At 40.2% G+C, this 21571-nt stretch overlaps 3 protein-coding genes across 11 annotated transcripts in view; 2 read left to right on the top strand and 1 right to left on the bottom strand.

The window, feature by feature from the left end:
- The first annotated feature begins 2685 nt into the window (after positions 1-2685).
- On the top strand, positions 2686-5991 carry GDF9 (growth differentiation factor 9). The gene is made up of 2 exons (XM_010578817.1): positions 2686-3115; positions 5039-5991. The coding sequence occupies exons 1-2, from the start codon at positions 2686-2688 to the stop codon at positions 5989-5991; spliced, it is 1383 nt and encodes a 460-aa protein (XP_010577119.1).
- A 2273-nt stretch (positions 5992-8264) lies between these two features.
- Positions 8265-13429, top strand: LOC104838836 (cytochrome b-c1 complex subunit 8). 4 transcript variants are annotated; one of them, XR_775108.1, is made up of 3 exons: positions 8265-8444; positions 8655-8906; positions 10999-13429. XR_775108.1 is itself a non-coding variant. In XM_010578815.1 (2 exons), exons 1-2 carry the CDS (start codon positions 8291-8293, stop codon positions 8747-8749), a joined length of 249 nt encoding a protein of 82 aa, XP_010577117.1. In that variant the 5' UTR covers positions 8265-8290; the 3' UTR covers positions 8750-13429. The 4 variants fall into 4 exon arrangements, 2 of the variants coding, with proteins under 2 accessions (XP_010577117.1, XP_010577118.1); XR_775109.1 differs by having other exon boundaries at positions 8655-12043; positions 12876-13429; XM_010578815.1 differs by having other exon boundaries at positions 8655-13429.
- Positions 13430-13632: 203 nt separating this feature from the next.
- The window catches only part of AFF4 (AF4/FMR2 family, member 4), a 54835-nt gene continuing 46896 nt past the window's right edge, over positions 13633-21571 (bottom strand). For 5 of the 6 annotated variants that reach the window (XM_010578809.1, XM_010578813.1, XM_010578811.1 and 2 more), the window contains one exon: positions 15619-20989. In XM_010578809.1, the coding sequence (XP_010577111.1) occupies positions 20871-20989 (119 nt within the window). In that variant the 3' untranslated portion in view covers positions 15619-20870. Of the gene's footprint in view, positions 14676-15027; positions 15213-15618; positions 20990-21571 lie in introns of those variants that run through there. The other variant, XR_775106.1, reaches the window with a different exon arrangement.

Genomic DNA, 21571 nt, shown 5'->3' with positions numbered 1-21571 from the left:
CACTGTAGTCATAAAATCAGTGGTACATAGTTTTCTAGATCTGATTCTGCCTTGTCAAACAATGACATAAGTATACATGCATTGGTTCTTTAAAATAATTTGTTTGATCTTTTTGGTTTATGGCAAGAAGAAGCTATTAGAAATATCAGGAAACATTTCTTCTTTTTACAGTTAGAAACCGCTACAGCTCACATCTGTATAGCAGACACGTAACTCAGCTGTTACTCTGCAGGGGCAGTTAGCTAAGTTTCTGCAACATTATTAATGGACCCTGCAGAGAGCACCTGATACTTCTTATATTTCAAAGTCCACTGAATCAGCTCAGTGAGCCAAAAGGAAAACACTTTGTTTATCAGGGCATAACAGCGATACCTTTGATTAATGCTTTCGCTCCCTTGTGGGAAACAAACAAACGTCATTATCTAGCTACAGGGCAAAGCTACACATTCTTCAGCTCTGTTTTATAGGAATTTAAAAATTATTATTAGTTTGTGGTAGTACACACTAGGTATTTAGTGTTTTCCAGGGAAAAAAAGGAAAATATAGTTTCTGCTGCAGCAATCTAATAATTAATAATAGAGAGAATAAATATTTAAGATATATAAAACATGAGACTATCAAACAATCTAATAATGGTCTGGATTTTGAAGAGCTATGATGAAACTAATCTCCTTGGACATTGTGTTTTACTAAACAAGTCTTTAATATCTTAAATGCTTGTGCACATGTATTTGCAACTACCTACACTTGTAGGTATGCCAGAATCTTCACTCAAATATAGCTGCAATTTATAACTCTTCAGCAATTGTGTCCAAGCATTGAGAAACCTGAAGCCCAGTAAAAAGTCACAGTTTGGATGATAAAGTGGCTTTGGCAGCGAGTGTGGCTTACAAGGATCTCTTCTTTCCTCTTTCATTGCCTCCCCTAGCTCCTGACTCCCCTGCAAGTCACTAGGCTTCAGTTCTGTGCGTAGGGATTGTTGTGACTGTGCTGGATCAGTAATCTGTTCAGGGGAACTGGGTTTCAGAGGAAAAAATCAACAGCAACATAAACTCCAGTTTTCTCCCTCTTTATTATAGGCTACTGCAGAGCAAAGGAAGTCCAGTTTATTAGAAGCTGCTCAAGAACTGCCTAAAGTTAGAAACACATTCATGGGAAGACTCTAAGACTTCACTGATGTTAAGAATCCCCACATTCCTGTAGCCACTCTCAGAGCATTTCAGCTCCTATTTATGCACTGGAAATGATTGCATTTTCTAAAGGGTTGAGTAGTCAACACGCCATAGTCAGATCAACTGGCCTATTAAACATTTCCACAGGTCTAGACCAACCAAGCAAATATTCACTTTTTGTTGGATTATTTTCCTACCATTTCAGCTCTCTGACTGGACCCACCACAAGATCTAACAACATCAAAAATCACTGCAAAGGAGAGAGCAGGAATGCACGTTTGTTTTGTGGAAGAGGGTAGGGTTAAAGGGCAGCTTAAGTTGTCATGGAGCAGCAGAAACTGTAGTTACATGTGTTTGAAACTAATGTAAAGTGGGACTAATTCAAACCCACAAGGGAGGGAGCAGATGAGCTTGTTCCGTGCAAGCATGCCTGACTGAAGGATATATTTTTAAAATAAATCAAAGTACAGATCACCTGGTCCAAAACAGTTTAAACATAGCTGACCTTAGAAGTGACAGTATCCCCTTCTTAACATAACCAAATCAGCTTTAAGAAACCTAGCAGAAAAGGTTATATTGTTTCATATCATAGATTGTTATCTGAATTAACCTTCCACTCCAAATCAAAGAACGCCAGACTGACATTTTTGTAAGTTAATTAAATACTCTCCGAACAACGAATCCTCCCTCAGAAGCCTTAAGATGTGAAAGTCAGATTATGGGTGACATTTCACTCGATTATTGATAGCATAGCTCTAACTAAAAACAACTGTCATGAAAACATATTTTTTTCCCTGTATTTTCCTAATTAAAACTAAACCCCATCCCTGTAGTTATGTTCAGCTACAAGAGTTTCTGAATATTTCTGATGCAATCAATATTACTCCATTTGGAGTCTTTTGGAGCACACTCCACAGATATCTGATACTGACTGAAAAAGCACTCTGCTTTTTGGATGCCTTACCTCAGACTGGAGGAAATATGTGCTGTGTGCTGGAATGAAAACGAATCTGACGGTACTATAGTCACAGTTACCTCTCTCTCAGGCGGATGTTACTGTTATAGGGAAGTGAAATGTGAGAAATACGTTAACAAAATGAAAAAGTTTCTTTTTTATTAGCTATTATTGCTAAGAGCAATAGTATTTAGCTTTATATATATTTCTGCAAATAAATATGGATTTAGACAGGGTAGCCAATACTAACTTGTCTCCCCAGCTCCCTCTGGAGGCTGGCACTCACTCTTGTTTTGTAATTTACCATGTGAAAAAGGTTAACTCTCAGAATAAGAGGGTTTTTTTTATAATATGCTTTAATGGGCAAAGGCTCTAGCCTAAATGCAAACAAGCATGTGGTTTCAGTAGCCAGCTGCAGATCTTTCTCTTTGGTTTCTGATCAGAAGGAAACCTCCCTCCCATTCCACAGCTGCAACGTATAAAAGGGATTGGGCTCAGGCACTCTTTTTCCTTGAATATTTTAGAGGAGGCATTTTTTTGGCTGCAACCCTAAAAAGCATGGAGAGTACTTGGAGAATTTGTGTTTGTTTCTATTGCTGTCTTCATTGGCTTTCTTCTAGCATCCAGTGCTCCCCTCGTTCCAGGGGTCGTGTAGTCTCTGACAAGACCTCTGGGTTATCGGTAGCCCCTGAGGACAACGCCAGTGAGCTACATCTGTTGTCGCAGCTGCCAAAAGGCATGAGACGTGGATATGCCCTCCTGCCTCCCCTTCTCAAGGTGCTGTCTGACCGGGGACACCAGAACTGGGAAAGCGAGGCCCCCAGGCTACAGCCAGGGTCCAGAGCTCTTCAGTACATGAAGAGGCTATATAAGATGTCTGCTACCAAGGAGGGAATCCCAAAGGCTAATAAAAGCCACCTCTATAACACTGTACGACTTTTCACTCCGTGTTCTGAATGCAAGCACCACCACAGGGACCTAATGAAAGGTAGGTGTGAGGTGACCTGAGTTGCAAAGGTTAAAGGGGGGCTTTCTGTGTGTTCTGTGATTGCAGCATAATATAAAAATATCTTATTTCTTTAGAGTTGTTGCTATTTTAATCCAGATGGCTCTTTTCTTAAACTGTAGGAGTGTTTCATAACCTACTTCTTGAATGGCTTAGACATAGACTTCTCCACAGTTTGGGAAATGCCACACAAATGGTACTACAATCAAGATGATAGTGATGTTTCAGGCTGACTCATCTTACTATGAGTCACAGAAAACTCTACAATCAGTTCTAAGTAAAGTAAGAAAAGTGGACAAAATGGTTAGGCATAATGGGTATCACGTTTCCTTCTGCTGCCCATCTTGGTCTGGCTTTTTTCAAGGCCACAGAAACTTAGCACTGTAATAAGACTTGTAACAAACTGCCAGAATCTCATTGCAAGATGACTTTTCTCCTTGCCTTGTACAGTTGCTAGGGAAGAATCACAACCCAAATGTGTGAATATCCTGAAGGGAAGAGCAGAACTACTTGTAAATTGGGCTCAGGACTGAAAAACTAGGATGGCTGGGCACATTGTAACTTACTGTGGTTTCACAGTTTTCTTAATGGGCTGGTCCCAGCAACAGCAGCTAGAAATCCTTGGCCTTTAGTTCTAATTCTGTGATAGCTGACAAGTGATCCAAGCTCTCTTGACTTGGATTTTTTTACTTAGACAGATAACCTTAAAGACAAACATCATACCTGTGCACAGTAACAGCACTTTGAGACTGAGGTTCAGTTAAGAAGCATTCACTATGGAAAAATAAAATAAAAATAAATCAATGTTTATGACTAAAATTTCCTGGCATAGTATAATCTATGGATTCATAAATATACTAACAATTAACAGTTAAACTTGTGATTATATATCCTAAATGTAGTAATAATTAAGTAGCAGACTGAATCTGAACCAACTTCCTACAATTATTGAGGTTATTCAAATTCATGATTTTAGAAAAAAATCATTAATACAGGAAATATATGTCTATCAAGGTCTATAGAGCCCTCATATGATTTCTTATTATTTGGCCTATGTAAGTTTGAAGAGATCGTTTAACGCACTTGTGTGGTCAAAAATGAAAAATTTCTAATTACAGAAAAAATACAGTGGCGAGTAGTAGAAAAAGCAATATATTAAACATAGGCTATGTCCACATCTGGAAAACAGGCCAGGAAATGGGTTCATCAATCCCAAAATAAGACGGAAATTGGAGCAAATTCAAAGAATGCCAGAAAATTCTTAACATCGGGGAAAAGATAAGAGTATTTTATCTTACAGTAGGGGTGAATGGGACAGGAGTGTGTGTTCAGAATAACTTGGAAGCTCTGGTTCTGCTTCATAAAAGCAAAGTGACTCCCATGAAAGAATGATAATTTTTTTAAAGTAGTGCTAATAAATAAATTTCTGTCTTGTTATTACTCAGACTTGCTGGCAGCTGCTGGTCAAGAGATTTAAATAGGAAAAAATATATGAGTAGGAAGAATAACTGGAGTTAATGCTAAAAAGCTCTGAAAGCATTCACTTTAAAACTTTAGCTATTTAATTTCGTGGCTTGTATAATTGGGAGCATCTAGTTCCTGTTTCCCCATATAAACACTGAAAAGACAACTGCTAACTTCCTCCTGTACTATTTTTTTTTAATGAAATGAATCCTAATACCTCTTAAAATCATGGGTTTTCTTGGTTTTGCTGTCATTTCTTAACTCTTAAATCTTATGTCCCTGACTGAAGTAGAAATTCCATATAATAAAAGTAAGGGAGGGCATCTAAATTGGTTTCTTCTGCTGCTGAATTATTTCTACTTCTCCACTACACGATAGTATTCATGTCTAGGTGGAAAATTAAGATGCACTAACTTGACAAGATTTTGTTTCCCTTCTCAGGAGATGTTCACTTGGTGGATTTACTCTTCAACCTGGATCGTGTTACTGCTCTAGAGCACTTACTCAAGTCTGTCTTGCTCTATTCCTTTGACACATCAGTTCCCATTTCTTCTTCCATTACATGCATGTGCCATTTATCTGTTAAGGAGCATGATTCTTCTAGCCAAGTGTGTCCCAGCCTCTCGCACTCTATACCTTTTAGCCTGCAATTTGAAGTTAGAAAACGCAAGTGGGTTGAGATTGATGTGACTTCTTTTCTCCAGCCTCTAATTGCTACTAACAGGAGGAATATTCATATGGCTGTGAATGTCACTTGTTTGATGGGTGATCCACAACAGAACACTAAACTGGAAAATGCAATTAATATGGCACTGGTTCCCCCTTCTCTTCTTCTTTATCTGAATGATACCAGTGAGCAAGCTTATCACAGGTGGAACTCACTTAGACACAGAAGGAAAAACCCAGTGTGGCCCAGGCAAAGGAACAGTCCGCTTGTTGATCCTACGGGTGGCAAAGGAAAAGAGAATTCACAAGGTAAAAGGGCCTCTCGACAGCGAAGAGCTGAGAATCTTAAAGAAGCACCAGCAACTCCACCTCATAATTTGAGCAAATATATAAAACAATTTCTGCTCCCTCAAAATGAGTGTGAGCTTCACAACTTCCGTCTAAGTTTTAGCCAACTAAAATGGGACAAATGGATAATAGCACCACACAGGTACAGCCCTCAGTATTGTAAAGGTGACTGCCCAAGGGTTGTCGGGCATCGTTACGGCTCTCCGGTACACACAATGGTACAGAACATAATATATGAGAAACTGGACTCCTCTGTTCCAAAGCCCTCCTGTGTTCCTGCTGAATACAGCCCACTGAGTGTCTTAACCATAGAGCCCGATGGCTCCATAGTCTACAAAGAGTACGAAGATATGATAGCTACCAAGTGCACTTGTCGGTAGTGGGTGAACCCTAATCGATTTTAATCTGGGTTTGGATATTTCTGCGTCCTCAAAGTATCTGTAGCTATAAACAAATGAATAGTATTTGTGTAATTCTAATAGCTCTGTAAAAACGGTTAGGATTTAGCATGGAGTTAGCAGAAGGTGTTTACATCATAGCACTTATTTTTGTAGCCACTCAGCCTTTCTAGAATGTGAAATTAAATGTAAATAATATCTTTTTATTGGAATAATTTTGCATTTAAAATGTGGAAAAGGTTTTGACTACCAGATGTCTATTTTAAGAGGTTTTGTTATAGATTTAAAAAAAGAAATAAATGTCTATCATGCACACCACTTACACCCAGTGCCTGCTAGTCTTCCTCTATATAAAGAGATCTTGTGTGACATCTGCAGCAAGTGTCTAGGAAGAAAGTCTTTAATGTTAAAATTACTTTCTCAGTTTTTCATTCTTTTTCCCTACTATGTTTCCAGTTTCCCCAAGCAAGAAGTCAACTCTTCTCACTGTTCTGTAAAAAGTTACAAGGTTGTTTCTTGCTTTTCTTCTGTTGCACTCTTTGGGTTTTCTCAACAATGGGCGGTAAGAATTTAAGGACAGCTGTGTGGTAACTTGTGAAAATTTAAATCACTGAGCTATTTGAGTAAGAACCAGCACCAGCTTACTGGTGAGTTGTTAAAAACAGAAAGACTTGATCTAGTTCAAGAACAAACCATAAGCTGTTCATGGGGTGAGGGCACAGGATAGCTACATGTGGAACCACACTGCCACTTGCTTCTGAATTGCAAAGAAATGTGCAATGCTGTCAGTTTAAGGGGGGGGGCAAGGCTTTTAGAAGCCTATTAAATTAATTGATTTAAATGCTGTTGAACTGGTTTAGTAGTCTGAAAAGGTGGGGCTATAGCCTTGTTTCCTCTCACAATAAAATTATAGTGTCTTAATTCTATATGCTTTCAAAAGATTTTTAATACAATTGATTTATTTTCTCTTAGACTTTTCTAGTTTTAAGAACTTTGTCAAAAATGCTGGTTTTGGGCTGGGGACCCAAGCTAAGAGGTCTTTAGATGGGGCTCACACACAAAACTCCAGCTTTGGTGGGATTTTAGTTTTGGTTTTTTTTGAATAGAAGTCTGTGGAGCAGCACTGTCTTCTCAAAGCTCATTAAGAATAGCCTTTAAAATGATGATTTGCTAATGCATTGATACGTAAGTGCCTTAACTTTCCACAATAAGCTACCTAACCAGACCCTAACCTTAGATCATGACCTGTGGAATTCTACAGGGCTTGGCCTGGGGCTGGGAATTCAGCCAGGTGGGGGAAGGATTGAACTGGAGAGGACTGTGTCTGGTTTTATGTTACCCTGACAAAGGTCTACCTCATCCCTGTGAACTAGTCGATGTCGGTGTGATGCTTCTCCAGATCTGAAGCACTCTGTGGAGGTGCAATACGATCTGGCTAACAGTCAAATAGCTTCTATCAAAATGAAGTTCCTAACTGAAGACTGCATTAGCCTGGAACTGTTGAACTAAAAATAGCACTCACTTTGGCTCTAATTGAAGGTTCGTTTGAAATAAATACCAAAAGCTCAAGGCAGATATCTTGATGTCAAACAAACAAAAAAATCCCAGCCCACAGTCGACGCTGCATTTGATTGGGTTAATTCAAATTGCCTAATACAGCATCGCCCCTGCTAATGCCTTTCAAACAGCAGGAATTCAGCTTCACCGAGCTGCCAAGGAGGAAAGTAAAATTAATTCTTTCTGTGACACAAATGGAAAAGCCTATTTAAGACAAAATGCCTAAGTCAAGCTAAAGAAACTGCGTTTTGGGGTCAGCTACACGCAGCTTCGGGAATACGTTACCGGATTAAAGGTTGCGACCGCATTCTCCAGGGCGGGTTTATGCTGCTACACCATTTTTAGTCTGCAGGGATAATTATTCTAATAATAGTAATATTCAAGACCTCTTGCTGTTGACGTAGGAAACCACAAAAAGGCGGCCTCTTCTCTGACGACCAGCTCGTCTTTGGATTTTGAAGCGCTCCCCTGGGGCGGGTGTCCCCCTTAACGCGGTACCGACTCGCCGTTGAAAATCCCCCCCACACCCCCCGGGCTCAGAGGAAATTTCAGCAGGATTAAATTCTTACGGTTGTGATATATAAACTGTGATTTTATAGGGACAGCGGCCGGCGGCCATAAACCTCGCTGAGGGGGTGAGGGGAGAGACTGAGGGAACTGCCACCGCCCGCTCCCCCGGAAGCGGAAGCGGCGCGGCGGCAGCCAGGGTGAAGAAGGTGACACCATGGGCCTTCACTTCGGGAACCTGGCGCGGGTTCGCCATGTCATCACCTACAGCCTCTCGCCCTTCGAGCAGCGCGCCTTCCCCAACGTCTTCTCCCACGGGCTGCCCAACATCTGGCGGCGTTTCAGCTCCCAGGTCTTCAAGGTGGTGCCCCGTGAGTACGGTGGGAGATGGCTCAGGGAGAGGTCTTTGAGGGATCGAGGCCCCCTTTTTTTCTTTTTTTACCTTCTCGGCATTATTTTGGGGACGGGGGAGGCGTCCGTGTAGCGGCGGCTTTGCGTGAGGCTGTTTTGTCACGGGAGCGCGGTGGTTCTGTGCTGTGCTTATTGCAGCGTGACTTGTGAGTGTCCCCTTTGCTTTCCAGCCTTTGTGGGAGCCTATCTCCTGTACTCCTGGGGAATGCAAGAGTTTGAGAGACTGAAGAGGAAGAACCCTGCTGACTATGAAAATGACCAGTAACTGAGTTAATAAGGAGACTGTTACCTCGCTGTATTATCAACTCCGTGTTGCTAAGCTTGCTTGCGTGACTAGAGGGGTATTGAGAGGGAGATGAGTCTAATAAACTTTAACTTTGCCCCATGCCTTTGTGTGAAATCTGTGTCTTGAGATGTTTAAGGTGAGTAGCATCACATCTCTGTCTGGCTCACGCTGTAAAGGGAGATGATCAGGCTAAAGTTCTGTGCACTCAAACTCTTTTATATGACAGCATTTCCAGCCTTTTTTGACTCCTGTTTCTGTGAAACATTTCTCAGTATAACTAGTGTAGCAAAGGCTGCCTTCAGCTGGAGATGATCCAAAATAACAGCTCATTGCTCTCTTTATCTTTCCATCACTGGCCACTGCTTTTTCCTTTAACCTTGATATATGTGAAAAACAAATAGGCCACCTGATTTGATATTGACAAAAACTGCATGAGCTGGCTGACAGCTCGGATCGAACGTGGACTTTGACCCTCTGTGCAGAGGCTCGCTCTCCCCAAGTTGCCCTGTGCAGAGGACAAGGGGCAACGGGGACAAGCTGCACTGGGAGAGGTTTCATCTCGATGCAAGAAAGCAATTTTTTACTGTGAGAACAATTGATCGCTGGAACAACCTCCTCAGAGACATGGTGGAGCCCCTGTTGCCACAGGTTTTCAGGTGGCAGATAACCTCATCTGGGCTCCCTTCCCACGAATGGCTGGACCAGATGATCTTTTGAGGTCCCTTCTAACCTGGGCTGTTCTATGATTCTGTGATACTAATTACCTAGTTACTGTATTTATTAACGTTAATCAGATGATTAACTGCAATTCTGATATCTGATTAGTGTTAACAGGCTGGATTAGAAGCTGCTTCTTGGAAACCACCGGGAGAAACAAGACTATTTAATACCTGAAGATGATTTAAAATCAAATGGTAGTAGTAAAGTTACTTGAGTATGTGACAAAGAAATTCACCCTGTGGCTCTGAGCATATAAAAAAGCTTCACTGTTGAAAGTCCAGAACATCTGGCTCTTCCTTCATCCCTCTTTTTCCTTTCAGTCTTGAGCTGACTGTCTCAAGCTCATGCACCATGCAAAGCAACACGTTTATCTCCCTGTCATGCTATTCTTGTAGCCGGTCCTGAGAGTTTATCTTATCCACAGGCCATGAGCGTCATTTCCCTGCGTTAGGGACTTGGTGTGCTCAAAGCTGGGCTGTCTGGAAGATAAAGATGCTCAGTCTCTTGGGGGGCATGCAATTTTTATAGCTGAATGCCTTATTCTTTTGGGGCTCTTAACATAATGTTTAAAAAGCACATAAGACTAAGCTCCATCTTAGGGCTGTTCCTACTGCTCTTGTGTTTACTCCAAGCAGTCCGAGGTCAGCATAAACAGGAGTAATACAAGTCACCCAGTGCTGCAAGTTGTGCCAAAAATACTCTGTGCTTAAATTTAACTCTGCATTTCAGTTTGTTGGTATTTTCTAGGCAGCTTAAGCAAGCAGGGAACAACAAACTGGCTACTACGATTGTGAGAGCTGGCAAAGACATCTCAAGCAGCCCACAGCAGCTGAAGGGTAGCCTAAATGATAGCATGTGTGAACTTTTATGTTCGTAGCTTCAGCAAATGCTAGTTTTTCAATGCATTTCATCTCGCCTACTCTGCTGAAGGTGAGCAGCTCATCTCGGTCTCTCTCACAAGGTCCCTGCCCCCATTCAGGCAGCTGAACTGCCTCTGAACCAGCTGCTAGACTACTGTAAACAACGTGGCACCTTCACCTCAGCCGGTGACCCGTTACCCAAGGCACCGCAGCCCAGCGACTGCTCGGGCAGCGGCTCAGCCCCGCTGCAATGTCAGCAGTGAGTCAGGAGGCAGGCTGGGCCTCCTCACCCTTTGCTCCACCAAGCCCTGCCGAGCCGCCCTCCGGCTCCCATGCCCCTGCGCTCACCCAGACCGCCGGGCAGGGAGCTGGATGCAGAGACTGCTACCAGCAGGGATACAGCTCCTGCTGGCATTTGGGAGTTCGGCCGGTGGGTATTTCAGAATCTGAACAAGGTGCTTGAAATTTTGTCAGTCATTTTTCAGTTCTCCCTTTCCTAAACATTGGAAGTGGCAACAGAGCAACATTTCGTGTCTTTTTTTGTTATGTTGCATTGTTCTAACCTGCCTCTTTGCTGTGGCTTTTTACTGGCATGCTGGACTTGCGTATGTGGAAACAATCGGTTCAATTTTTTTCTTTCTTCCCCAGTTTCCTGCACAGAGTAAATAGATTGCTGCCTGAAAGGGATATGCTGACGCTGTTAGTAACCCAGGACACACAGCAATTTTGACATATCGTCACAAAGTACTAGTCTTAACCTAGCCGAGAAACCGTGACTTACAGAGGGCACTGCTGTCAGAGTTGAAAGAGCTGTCATTTCAAATCCTGTGCTCCACAGATGAAGTCAAGACTACTGCTGCCGCCTCTTGTTTTCCTTTCTCTGTTCTATACTAGTGCCTAGTGGAAATAGCAGAAATTAGAACTCTGGTGCATGTAAAGAAAGGACTTCATGGGAAAAACAATTGAGAAATTCACAGCCAAATGTAAAAGAAACTTCTAAGTCCAGCTATTTGATGTGCCATCATTTACTGTCCCCTTTCCTTCCCTACATAAGACACAGGAAGGTGAAATAATGAAGGGTTTCGATTCCTCCTCCCAGGGAAGCAAGACGAACAGGGCAGAGGAAAGAGTGTACAAAGAACCCTAGGAAAGGAACAAATTTTCCAGTAGTGGTTGTACACCAATACACTAGGAAGGGTTTTTGTTTAATCCCAGTGAAGTGTGGGCTAAGGGGTAATCATATGTAGACAGGAACCTGACAACATGGCATTATCTTAATCTGAGTAACTTGCCTTCCACGCTGGCACTTCTGCCTCCTTATTAAACAATCACAGAACACGGTAAGCCATTACATCCAGATTTGTGTTTACAATTTAGCTAAAACATACTTAATTGTTTTATACAGCATCTTTCTACTTGAAGTGACTTAAAACATAGTGTGCTCCAAAACCTACACATACCAATTTATTCATGTCAAGTATTCTCTTTATTTGACTCTGCAATCATCAAAAATCTTGTACCTGACAGAGATGGTGTACATGGGACAGATGTGGGAGCCAGATGCACAAGATCTCACAGATGAGGAGGAGCAGCGAGTACCAGCAAGGTCCATTTACAGACTGGTAATCTTAGACATACACTTCTCCCACTTGTCCCAATGTTCGTAAACAGAGGATTATAGAGAAGATGAGAGGTAATAGCTCTTCTTAAACATTCTTTTCTCTAGGCTGTTGCAATCTCATTTCACAATGGAAAAATTAAGATTCGTCTTGATTACAAACTGCCCATCCACATCAATGGGAGTCGTCTGCACCATTGTGAGTGCGCTGTAAGGTACAGAGGCAGACTGTAGCAGAGATGGCTCATCTAAAGAAACCATAGTCTTGCCACATGGAGCAACTCAGCTCCAGAAAACCCTTGCAGCAGTCTCTTCAACTTTTGGGATTTGCTATCTAGAGATTATTGTCTTTAACTATACATTAGGGTCCCTGGAAAAAGAGGTCTATTATTTATCATGCATAAAATAACTTTTTACATTCCAAAACCCATCTGAAAAGTCTTACATCTGCTTTTTGAGTACTGTGTGCGTGGAAAGGAAGGTTAAGTAACTTCCTCATGATTCTTTCATGTACCAAGAGTGAGAAGCAGAATCAAAAGCACGATTCTCTGCTCCAAATAAGCTTGGTAAGACAATACTTACCCCCAGCTCACAAACTCAAAGCTGAACACCCTGTGAATGTCACAGAAGTTAAATAAGGTTGTGGCTTTTGATCTTTACCATAATACTTTGGGCCAGCCACCCTTTTGCTTGCAAATACACCATGGAGTTCTGGTAACACGTTAGGTAGGTTTTAAAAAAAAGGAAGAGTTGGTGCAACCGGTAAGCTGACCAGACAAAGTACAAGTGGAAGGAGAGTCAATCATTAGCCAGCCAGACAGGCCTTGAACCAGATCACTTCAGCAGATGCTAACTTAGTAATTCCCTCTTGCTCCGAAACGAACTTTGTTCCTGTGATGACTGACAGCTGATGAAATGATAAGAGAATGAAGTCTATAAAAATCTAGCTGAAGCTTGGGAAGTTCTATTTGGGGCTCTTCCTACCTCCTCCCCCCAAGGCTGGTCCTACAGTCAGTGTGACAGCTCGTACTGTGAAGATGCACTGTTGGAAGGTGATGGCAGTCTTTCTGCTCTGCTCACTGCTGCTCAGCCAGGTAAACAGAGATAACTATTTAAAGTGCTAATTGAAATGGTCTGGTAGTTAATAAAAACTGTTATGATCTATGTGAATAAGAGCAATGGGCAGGAGTTGGAGGTGACAGCAGAGCTCTTTTAGAGGGTTCAACATCATAAAAAAGTAGAGTAACAGCCTAGTGAATACGGGGTTACTCCAAGACATGACTTGGCAAGTAATTCTGCCTCCCCTCCCAAGACAACTGAAAAACAGTTAATTTTTATAGTTCTTACTTCTTTGGGGTTAGGATACAAGCAATTATACTTTAACAGAGCATGCTATGATCTCAAAACGAGAAAGATTTCAAGTTCTTCACTTAATTTTAAGACTATTGACCTCAGCATCAGAATGACCAACCGCTTACAGCTGCTGCATGTTCTGACAGTCGTGCTACAACTGTTTCAGGCACACTGCGCTTCCTTGCACCAACAACAGCCCCAGCTAACAAGACAGAGGCGGATGACACCTTTCTGGAGAGGAGTCTCACTAAGACCCATTGGAGCCTCGTGCAGGGATAATAGTGAATGCATTACAATGCTGTGCAGGTAACTAATCCTGATCAATGTTCAGGCTCAGCGACTCTTAATATTATATGATGTAAAGGAAGTTCCCACTTATTCTCACCCAAACGAGATATGGAATTAATTCTGTGCATAAAAAAAAAAGATACCAGGAATACGGATGGGGCAATAGACTTAGACATCTTTTGTAAGCAATGCAAACAGAGCAGAGTCCAAGTGCCCTTGATTACAAGCCTTAGACCTTTCATCGCAACCCCAAATAACCTGTCTTTTCAAAAAAGAACATAGGATTCTAGACAGCTTTTAGATAATCACTTAGACACCTTAAAATCAATCCTTCTTAAAGCCAATACTGTTCACTTTAAAGCGCATATTATTTAAAAGCAGTGTCTTACCCTAAATTAATCAATTTAAGGTGACTACTTAAGCTCATAGTTTAAAAGACAACTAAAATATCAAAAACCATTTAGTTCTCATGAACACTAGACATAAACAAATTGTCCAACTACATACAATTAAACTGATTAGTTAAAATAACTACTTAGTGACTGAAAGCTGATTTTGTGTGGCACCTACTGTACACATACCAGAAAGCAGAGACAGGGTAGAATATATCCACTCTCTACTCTACGTAAATATAATAGGACCTGGTAGTCGGCCTGCTATTTTGCATGCATTTGAAATGCATCATTTGGTTCTACTGATTAACACAGGTGAACTCTAACAGCAGCTACAGGAAGATATAGACAGAAAGGGATTTCATTTGTGTGTAATTTCTACACTGCAGCCAGACCACACAGCCCTGGCTAACATGCATTTTGTAGTTATTATGTAAAGCAAAGAACACAAAATGAATCGAGGTGAACTGAATAAGAAGGTGAATACAATGTGCATGGCTACATGAGCTGAATACAAGCACTGCTGTACAGCTGGGTAAGAGGAACGCTGCTAAGGATGTATCTGAGGATGTATGTCTGAGCCCTACGCAGCTGGCAGTCCGAGCCGTCAGTGCCTGATGATGTTTTGTTTTCCAGGAAGAACCGCTGTTTCCTCAGAACAGCCTCAGAGTGACCTGTCACGATGAAGAACGCCCATCACTGTTACTGCTAACAATGCTCCGCTCTACTTGTGAAATATTTATTGACTGTTCAAAAGCTAGGACAGTGAATCAAGCAATAAGTATATTTAACATTTCTGTCATATGAACTGATAAAAAAGGACTTTAAACAACTTGAGAGCATTTCCTAACCAAGGCTGTACCTCTGCAGCACACGCTTCAGGATGACTCTCTGGCCAAGCTCAGTAAAAGGACTCTGCATCTCGTGTTCGTTTTGGTTTTTTGTAATGGTTCTTTTTTTTTTTTTTTTTAAAGGTGTGAATTAAAAATTTATATTCAGCAAACCACCTTGGTTTTTGCTCAATACCTTGGTTTTCCTTGTATCCTGTGAGCAAAGTGTATGATGAGTGCACAGCTGGCATTTCGGAGTGCTTATTTCAAACTGGACTTTAGACATTTATCCTTCAACCTGGGAAGTGCATAAAGTAGATCATGCTTCCATCTCATTTCAGTCTCAACAGCTGAACTCTTACCAGTACTTCAGATAAAGGCCTGTTAGAAAGAGGGAGCAAACAAACCGATAATACTGATAGCATTTTCAGTATCCCAAATATATCCAGTGATAACTGGAAGGAAAAGTATTTACTTTTAATTACTTCTAATCAAATTTACTTAAATAAATGTCCTAGACTGACTTCTGCCACTGAAGTATCTACTATTTTAAAATAAATTGATCAAAACCCAATTTTGACCTGCTGTGTGTTAACTCGGAGGGCCGAAAGAAACAAAGCCACTTTTGATTAGACAAATATCAACAAGTCTGGGACACAAATACTGAATGCAATTTTCCTTTTGTTATGCATAGAGCACTAGGATCAAAACAGAAAACTCTGCTTAAAAATGCAATACCAGGGAGGAGAAAGCCCATGCAACAGATACGAGCACAGTGTTTTTGAAGTTTAATACAGAAAATCTATTTGATATTTATTAAACTTAGTTTCTCCAGTTACAGTTTTGCATTGTACAAAGCATTTTAATGACACAGTAGTTAAAAAGATCTTTACAAATTGAAATGTGATACCCTTTTCTCCAAATATTTTAATTGCCATAAATTTGTTTAAAAATACACATTAAACGCATGTTTCAGACACTAAACTTTCTATAATCTCAATACCACAAAATACATAGAATATACTATACAGATGTGGAAAAAATCTAGTTAGTATATAATACTTTGCTCACCATTAACAGCTTTATTACGTGAAATGCACATACTGACTTAGAAATCCTAATTTTGAGCCCCAAAGTACCCTTTGAAATTTCAAATGTATTGCAACAAATAAAATCACAGTTTGTTTTTTTTTTTTAGGTTTTGGTTGAAGACAGATGCCTAAATATTTTGATAGAAACAAAATGTAACACATGGACTTGTCATGTACAAAGCATAAAACAGAGACATCCCATTATAGTTACTAACAGTACCTTTCTGTATGATTAATAAGGGCTTCATTTATAAGTGACAGGTTAAAAGTTACCTTCCCCCACCCACGAGCCCTCCCCCAAAAGAAAAACCCTTCTTCACCAAATAATAATTTCAAATAAGATAAAGGATTTTTAATAAATATATAAGCACTTTATCCTCCATATACAAAATTTCTTAAAACAATTTAAAAGGGGGACCAGATACAAATGTCAGGAACTGTGCTTGCAAAAGTCATGCCTGGTCCTTAGAGTTGAGTTTTCAGATGTATAATGCCAATGCAGCCAAAAACAAACGCTGCAGAAGTACTGTGCACCCAACTACATCAACGATTAGGGCTGCATATAAAAACTGAAGACAGGGAACACTGCACTCCAATTTGCCGGTATCAGCTCTGTTAGCACGTGTGGAGAGTTACACCAGGAATGGATACACTTCCATTAAGCTTCCAGATGAAATTAAAACAGGTGAAGCGTTTACATGAAGATAGCCTACATAAACTCTATGCTGTGCCACAGCATTTCAAATTGCTCCGTATAGCGTATTCGACCGAAACTCAGCTGAGTATTGGCAGAGAGCAGAGAGCCAACGCTGTCCGAAAGGCTGACCGCGCACAGACCAGAGCTGCTGCTCTGCCACACGCATACTGGGAGAAGAATTTATTGACTGTACAGCTGACCCTTCCCTCCCTGCCTCTCCCCGCCCCAACACTGCTGTTTTCACATGGCATCATGGCAGCAGAGACCAATTCCTCGAAAAGTAATGGAGTTGGACATACATCACGGTTCCCTGATTGTTTGAGTTTACGTAACTTTCCCACTTAGGAAATTTGTCTCCTGGAATAGGTCTGGATTTGTCTGAGTTGGCTAGCAAAAGCTTTGGCTACTCTTTATACTTAAAGATGTCTAGCATTAACTTTGTTGCCTGGAAACTCAGGGTTTTCCGTAACACTGATTCATCAGATGGGAGTAATTTAAACCCCGACCAAAGTATTTGTCAGAAATCTAAGAATTTGGAAGCTGTTTACTCCCCAATGGGTAATTCAAACTTGACTTGCTCAGGCCCTTTTGTATCTGCCTTAATATAAACACTGCAGTGACAGCAAATATCTGTTGGGTAAATGAAATATTAAATACAGCAAAGGTAGTCTCTCTTTCCAGTAGTTTGCCATTTTGGCAAACGACATAATTATCTGCCTACGGCTTTATTTTACTTGCCCCAGGCAAGTGCTACATTATTTCCATAAAGTACTGACTCTCTGTATGTTGGGGCCATTCATAAATACATTTCAGGGCATTTTTTTGTTATCACAGCAATCAAGCCTCAGCAATCTAAAGGAATATACATTGCACTCCTGTATAATATGCAATATTTATCACCAATAAGATGGTGATTCAGCACTCAATAAATAATATATCAATATAGTCAGTTGCACCATAATCTAAAAACAAGTATAACATATACTTTGGACAGACTGAGTTCATATATATATACATATATATTAAAAGACACATACAATACAAATTGCATACTGCCATCAAAAGCCAAGGAGAGCCATCCATATGCTCTGCTTTATGGCTAATAATTTCAAATCAAAATAAAAGTCTCGGGCTGTTTTACTCTGGTGTCCTGAAGATTTGTTTATAATTACAAATGGTTGCACCTTATCACCTAGGAACCTGCAAGTTTGACAGCAAATTCAAATAGTATTGATATCTGAGCAAGCCTAGTCTGATTAAGCCATTTTTAAGATTCACCAACTGGGACCGCGTTCAGTGAGGGAATTAAAATTACAGCATTGATACGTATTTAATATATGATCATCTGGGGAATCATTTAGGAAGCCAGGAGTTAGGGATTCCCTCGTCGTTAGTCACTAGTGTGACGTGCAATAGTACTGAAGTGGCGTGCATTTCCACTGCTGTTGTGTAGAGGTACGAAAGGACAGGTTTAGACCGTTCGCCTGCATTTTGACAGAGGGATGGAAGCCTATTACGTACTTGCATTTTTTTTTTTAAGCTATGAAATCTGACAAAGTACATAACTCTTGGAAACAATGGTAAATCTCAAATTAAGATATGCTTTTGGAATTGCGAAGTTTAAATTTATCTGTTTGAAATAGCCACAGATGCATAAGGCATTTCTTGTCAATTAACAAGACCACTGCGTATCTCCCGTACAGACAGAAGACCTGGGACAGCACTCTAGAGGATATTTGACTACGAAGTATACTGTTTAGGTGGGACACTTTCAACCAGTTCAGGTCCACATTTTGACACGATGTAAAAAGTCTTCTGGTCATTTGAAGACAATTTTTTAAGATCCACTGATCTAGTGATAAGCGATACATTTTTAAGAGACCAATTTAGCGTGACACCAAAAGGTATTTGTGGGACTCTAGTTAAGGAAAAAAAATTCCCAGAGATGAGACCATTCCTGCTAACAGTAATGGTAACTGTGCACAAAGGAGCAAGCCAAAAAACAGCCATGCTGGCTAGTGCAGCACTACACAAAAAATAAACTATGAATGCAACTTCTACGAAGGTATTTTTTATATAGCGTCAAAAGTGTGCTAGGCACTTTAGAGTATTAAAGGAAAAATAGTTGACAGTGTCCCATTAACCAAGATGCGGAGTTTGAGGGTACAGAGTTCTGTCTCGAACAGCAAACACTAACAGAAACGTGACCTTTGCACAGTGATTCAATAAAAAGGATGCTCCAACAGACCTGAAGAGTAAATTCAGCTATCATGGAAAAGTCACAGGTCTGTTAACCATGTATCAATTCGTACGTAGCAAAGCTTTTCTGGAAGTACAAAACACGCTGGAACGCAAAGGAAGCTCTACGAATATGCAGCTACCTTTTAGTAGGTTACTAATTTGCAAAACTTCTAAACTCTTAAAGCCCATAGGACATACTGCAGTACTAAGTAGCGTAGAATTCTATTCCTTCTCTTGAGGTTGCCGTGATTTTGGCACTTAACTACAACTACACAAAAAATTTAGTGCAATAATTTTCCTGAACATGCACGTTCATATCTGGTACAGAATAAAGGGTTAAGTGGGAGAGAAAACAAAGCAGCATTCCACAACCTCACTCCAAAGGATTCAGAGTTTGACTCTTCAAAAGGAGACCACCGCAATGAGAAGTCAGTTTGTGTGACGGACACTAGTACTTTTAAAAAGGAAATGGAATTTTACCAAAGTACTGCAGAAGACCACTGCATACAGTATACCTGGTCCTGCTGTAAAACATCTTGTAAACAGTTCATAAAATCTTCATCTAAAAGTAAGGCATAAGGCACACCAGACATGTTAGGGGCACTAAGCAATACTGAAAGCAGTAGCATTTTAAACCTTTTACTCAGACAAGCACCTTACATGGAAAGGTACTTTGGTTTACACTTTTTGAGAGCAGTCAATTGCAACTCCACGAACCACTTCTGTTGCACCAAGTCGCTCCCTTGCAAGTGAATACTATGCTCCATCAAACATTAATGGGACCTTCATTAACACTGGGTAAATACAAGTTTTAAATCCATTCTGCATCAAAACAGTCAATTTCCCTGTAATAGCAGGTGTGCTCCCACCCCACGATGGCTGTTGCACTGTCATCCTGTAGTGTCCATTACCTATCAGACCCTAAAAGGAAAAAAAATGGACCTCGATTTCTACTTAAGATTACTGGTTTCTCAGTCAATGGAAAAGATGCAAATGACAGTTCTGGTAGGAATTTAACTATTGTTGGTTTTTTAACCACAAAGTTCACTGATTTTCTAAGTATCAAAAAATGACAAGCACAGAAACAAAACGTATTTTAAATGAAGAGATGCAAAAAAGCACAAGATTGTCCTTTTCAGAAACCCTTCCTGTATGCATCGCACCTATCAGACTGAAGTTCATTCCTACACCATTACTTCAATATTACATTAAATGCAAATTACTGTAATGTTTTGTGATTGTTATAGTGTTAATTGATGTTTTGAAACTGCCTTGTAAACAATCCAAGTCAGATCCAGCTAAATACTTTTCCATATAAATTTCTTTATAATTCATTTAAATGAAGTATCTTAATACGTAGAAGAATATCTGGAACTTTTCTATTTAGTACAAATTCTGCAATAATAAATCTGTAGTTGTCATTTATTAGTTGACTCATAGGCATTAGGCATGAAAAGTATGGTGTCCCTACACGTTAGAACCTATCAATCCTAGTTCCTTTTACAGGCTCTACCACCACAAGACATTACAGAGTAACAAAGCTCACAAAGTACTTAAATAAAGTGTCTATGTTTAATTTCTCCTAAGTACTCGAAAGGGTAAATTTAGGGAAGAAATAGCTAAAACTGCCCAAAACTGGGCTTTTCAAAATTAAAATTAAAAAATTAAAATAAATAGGATTTAAACTGACTATTTATGTATTATGACTGGAATTCCAATGATCTATCCAGGACAGATCAGCAAAACTACACCTTTATAATGTAGCAAATTTTAAAATATTTAAATAACTTAAAATGGGAATACTGAAGAAGTCCATTAACCAGATGATTTGGGGTTAAAACACAAAACACAAATGAGGATGGGAGACATGTGAAAGCATTCCTTGCTCTTAGTGTCAACTAAGCAATGTGTTATGGCAGTCTTCCTTATTGACATGACACAGTGTTGTGGAGATAAATCAGAGGCAGCGAGAAAAATGTGTTCGATTTTCCATTCCTTCAGTTCAAAATATCACTTGGCATCCAGGCGCAACCAATGTAATCCCTGACGGGTGTAACGCACTAGGTCTGTCATGATGCTTGAATTAAAAATCAGAGGGCCCATAACTTTATCCAGTTCAGCAAAGAACTCTAAAACAACAGAAACACAAGTTAAACTATGCACGTATTTTTAAATGGGAAATATTACACCCAACCCTCCCATCCTTTCAGCATGGATCTTTTAGATTAAGATAGAGAGGAGTCATGAGAGATGGCTGAATGACGGAAGAATAAAAATAAAGGAAAAAGGTCCTTTCTAATCAATTTCTTTACTCTTTTGCAGAAGACTGGCTGATAAGAATAATTAGAGTATGGTTAAACTATTGTAAAACTTCCTTGGCCTCCCCCCTCAAATGTGTATTTCACTTAGGTATTTCAGAAACGGAAATGTACCAAGTTCCTCTTCCTACACCAAACATTTTACAGGAAATGCAACAAATATTTTTTTTTTTTAAACACATAGCTGGTAGGAAACATTACATCTCCAACAATACCTTGACAACCAAGACAACCAGCTTGGGTATCACTGTAATCGAAGGTGTAACTTTCCACCTTACTTTTGCAGAGGACCTGGTTAAGCATCCTGCGCACCATTAACTGCAACTCCAAAAGTCAAAGCCTGTAAGTGTTTCAGCACACTCTGGTACATCCGATGTTATAATCCACCTGTGC

This window comes from Haliaeetus leucocephalus, unplaced genomic scaffold (assembly GCF_000737465.1).
Source record: "Haliaeetus leucocephalus isolate CR32 unplaced genomic scaffold, Haliaeetus_leucocephalus-4.0 Scaffold656, whole genome shotgun sequence".
Lineage (NCBI taxonomy): Eukaryota > Metazoa > Chordata > Aves > Accipitriformes > Accipitridae > Haliaeetus > Haliaeetus leucocephalus.
Note: the sequence above shows the minus strand (reverse complement) of the source record. Positions and strands in the feature narration are given on the sequence as shown.

Coding starts and splice junctions, on each gene's coding strand:
- GDF9 (XM_010578817.1), top strand. CDS start 2,686: ATGGAGAGTACTTGGAGAATTTGTGTTTGTTTCTATTGCTGTCTTCAT. Junction 3,116..5,038: donor CCACAGGGACCTAATGAAAG/GTAGGTGTGAGG, acceptor TTCCCTTCTCAG/GAGATGTTCACTTGGTGGAT.
- LOC104838836 (XM_010578815.1), top strand. CDS start 8,291: ATGGGCCTTCACTTCGGGAACCTGGCGCGGGTTCGCCATGTCATCACC. Junction 8,445..8,654: donor GGTCTTCAAGGTGGTGCCCC/GTGAGTACGGTG, acceptor TTTGCTTTCCAG/CCTTTGTGGGAGCCTATCTC.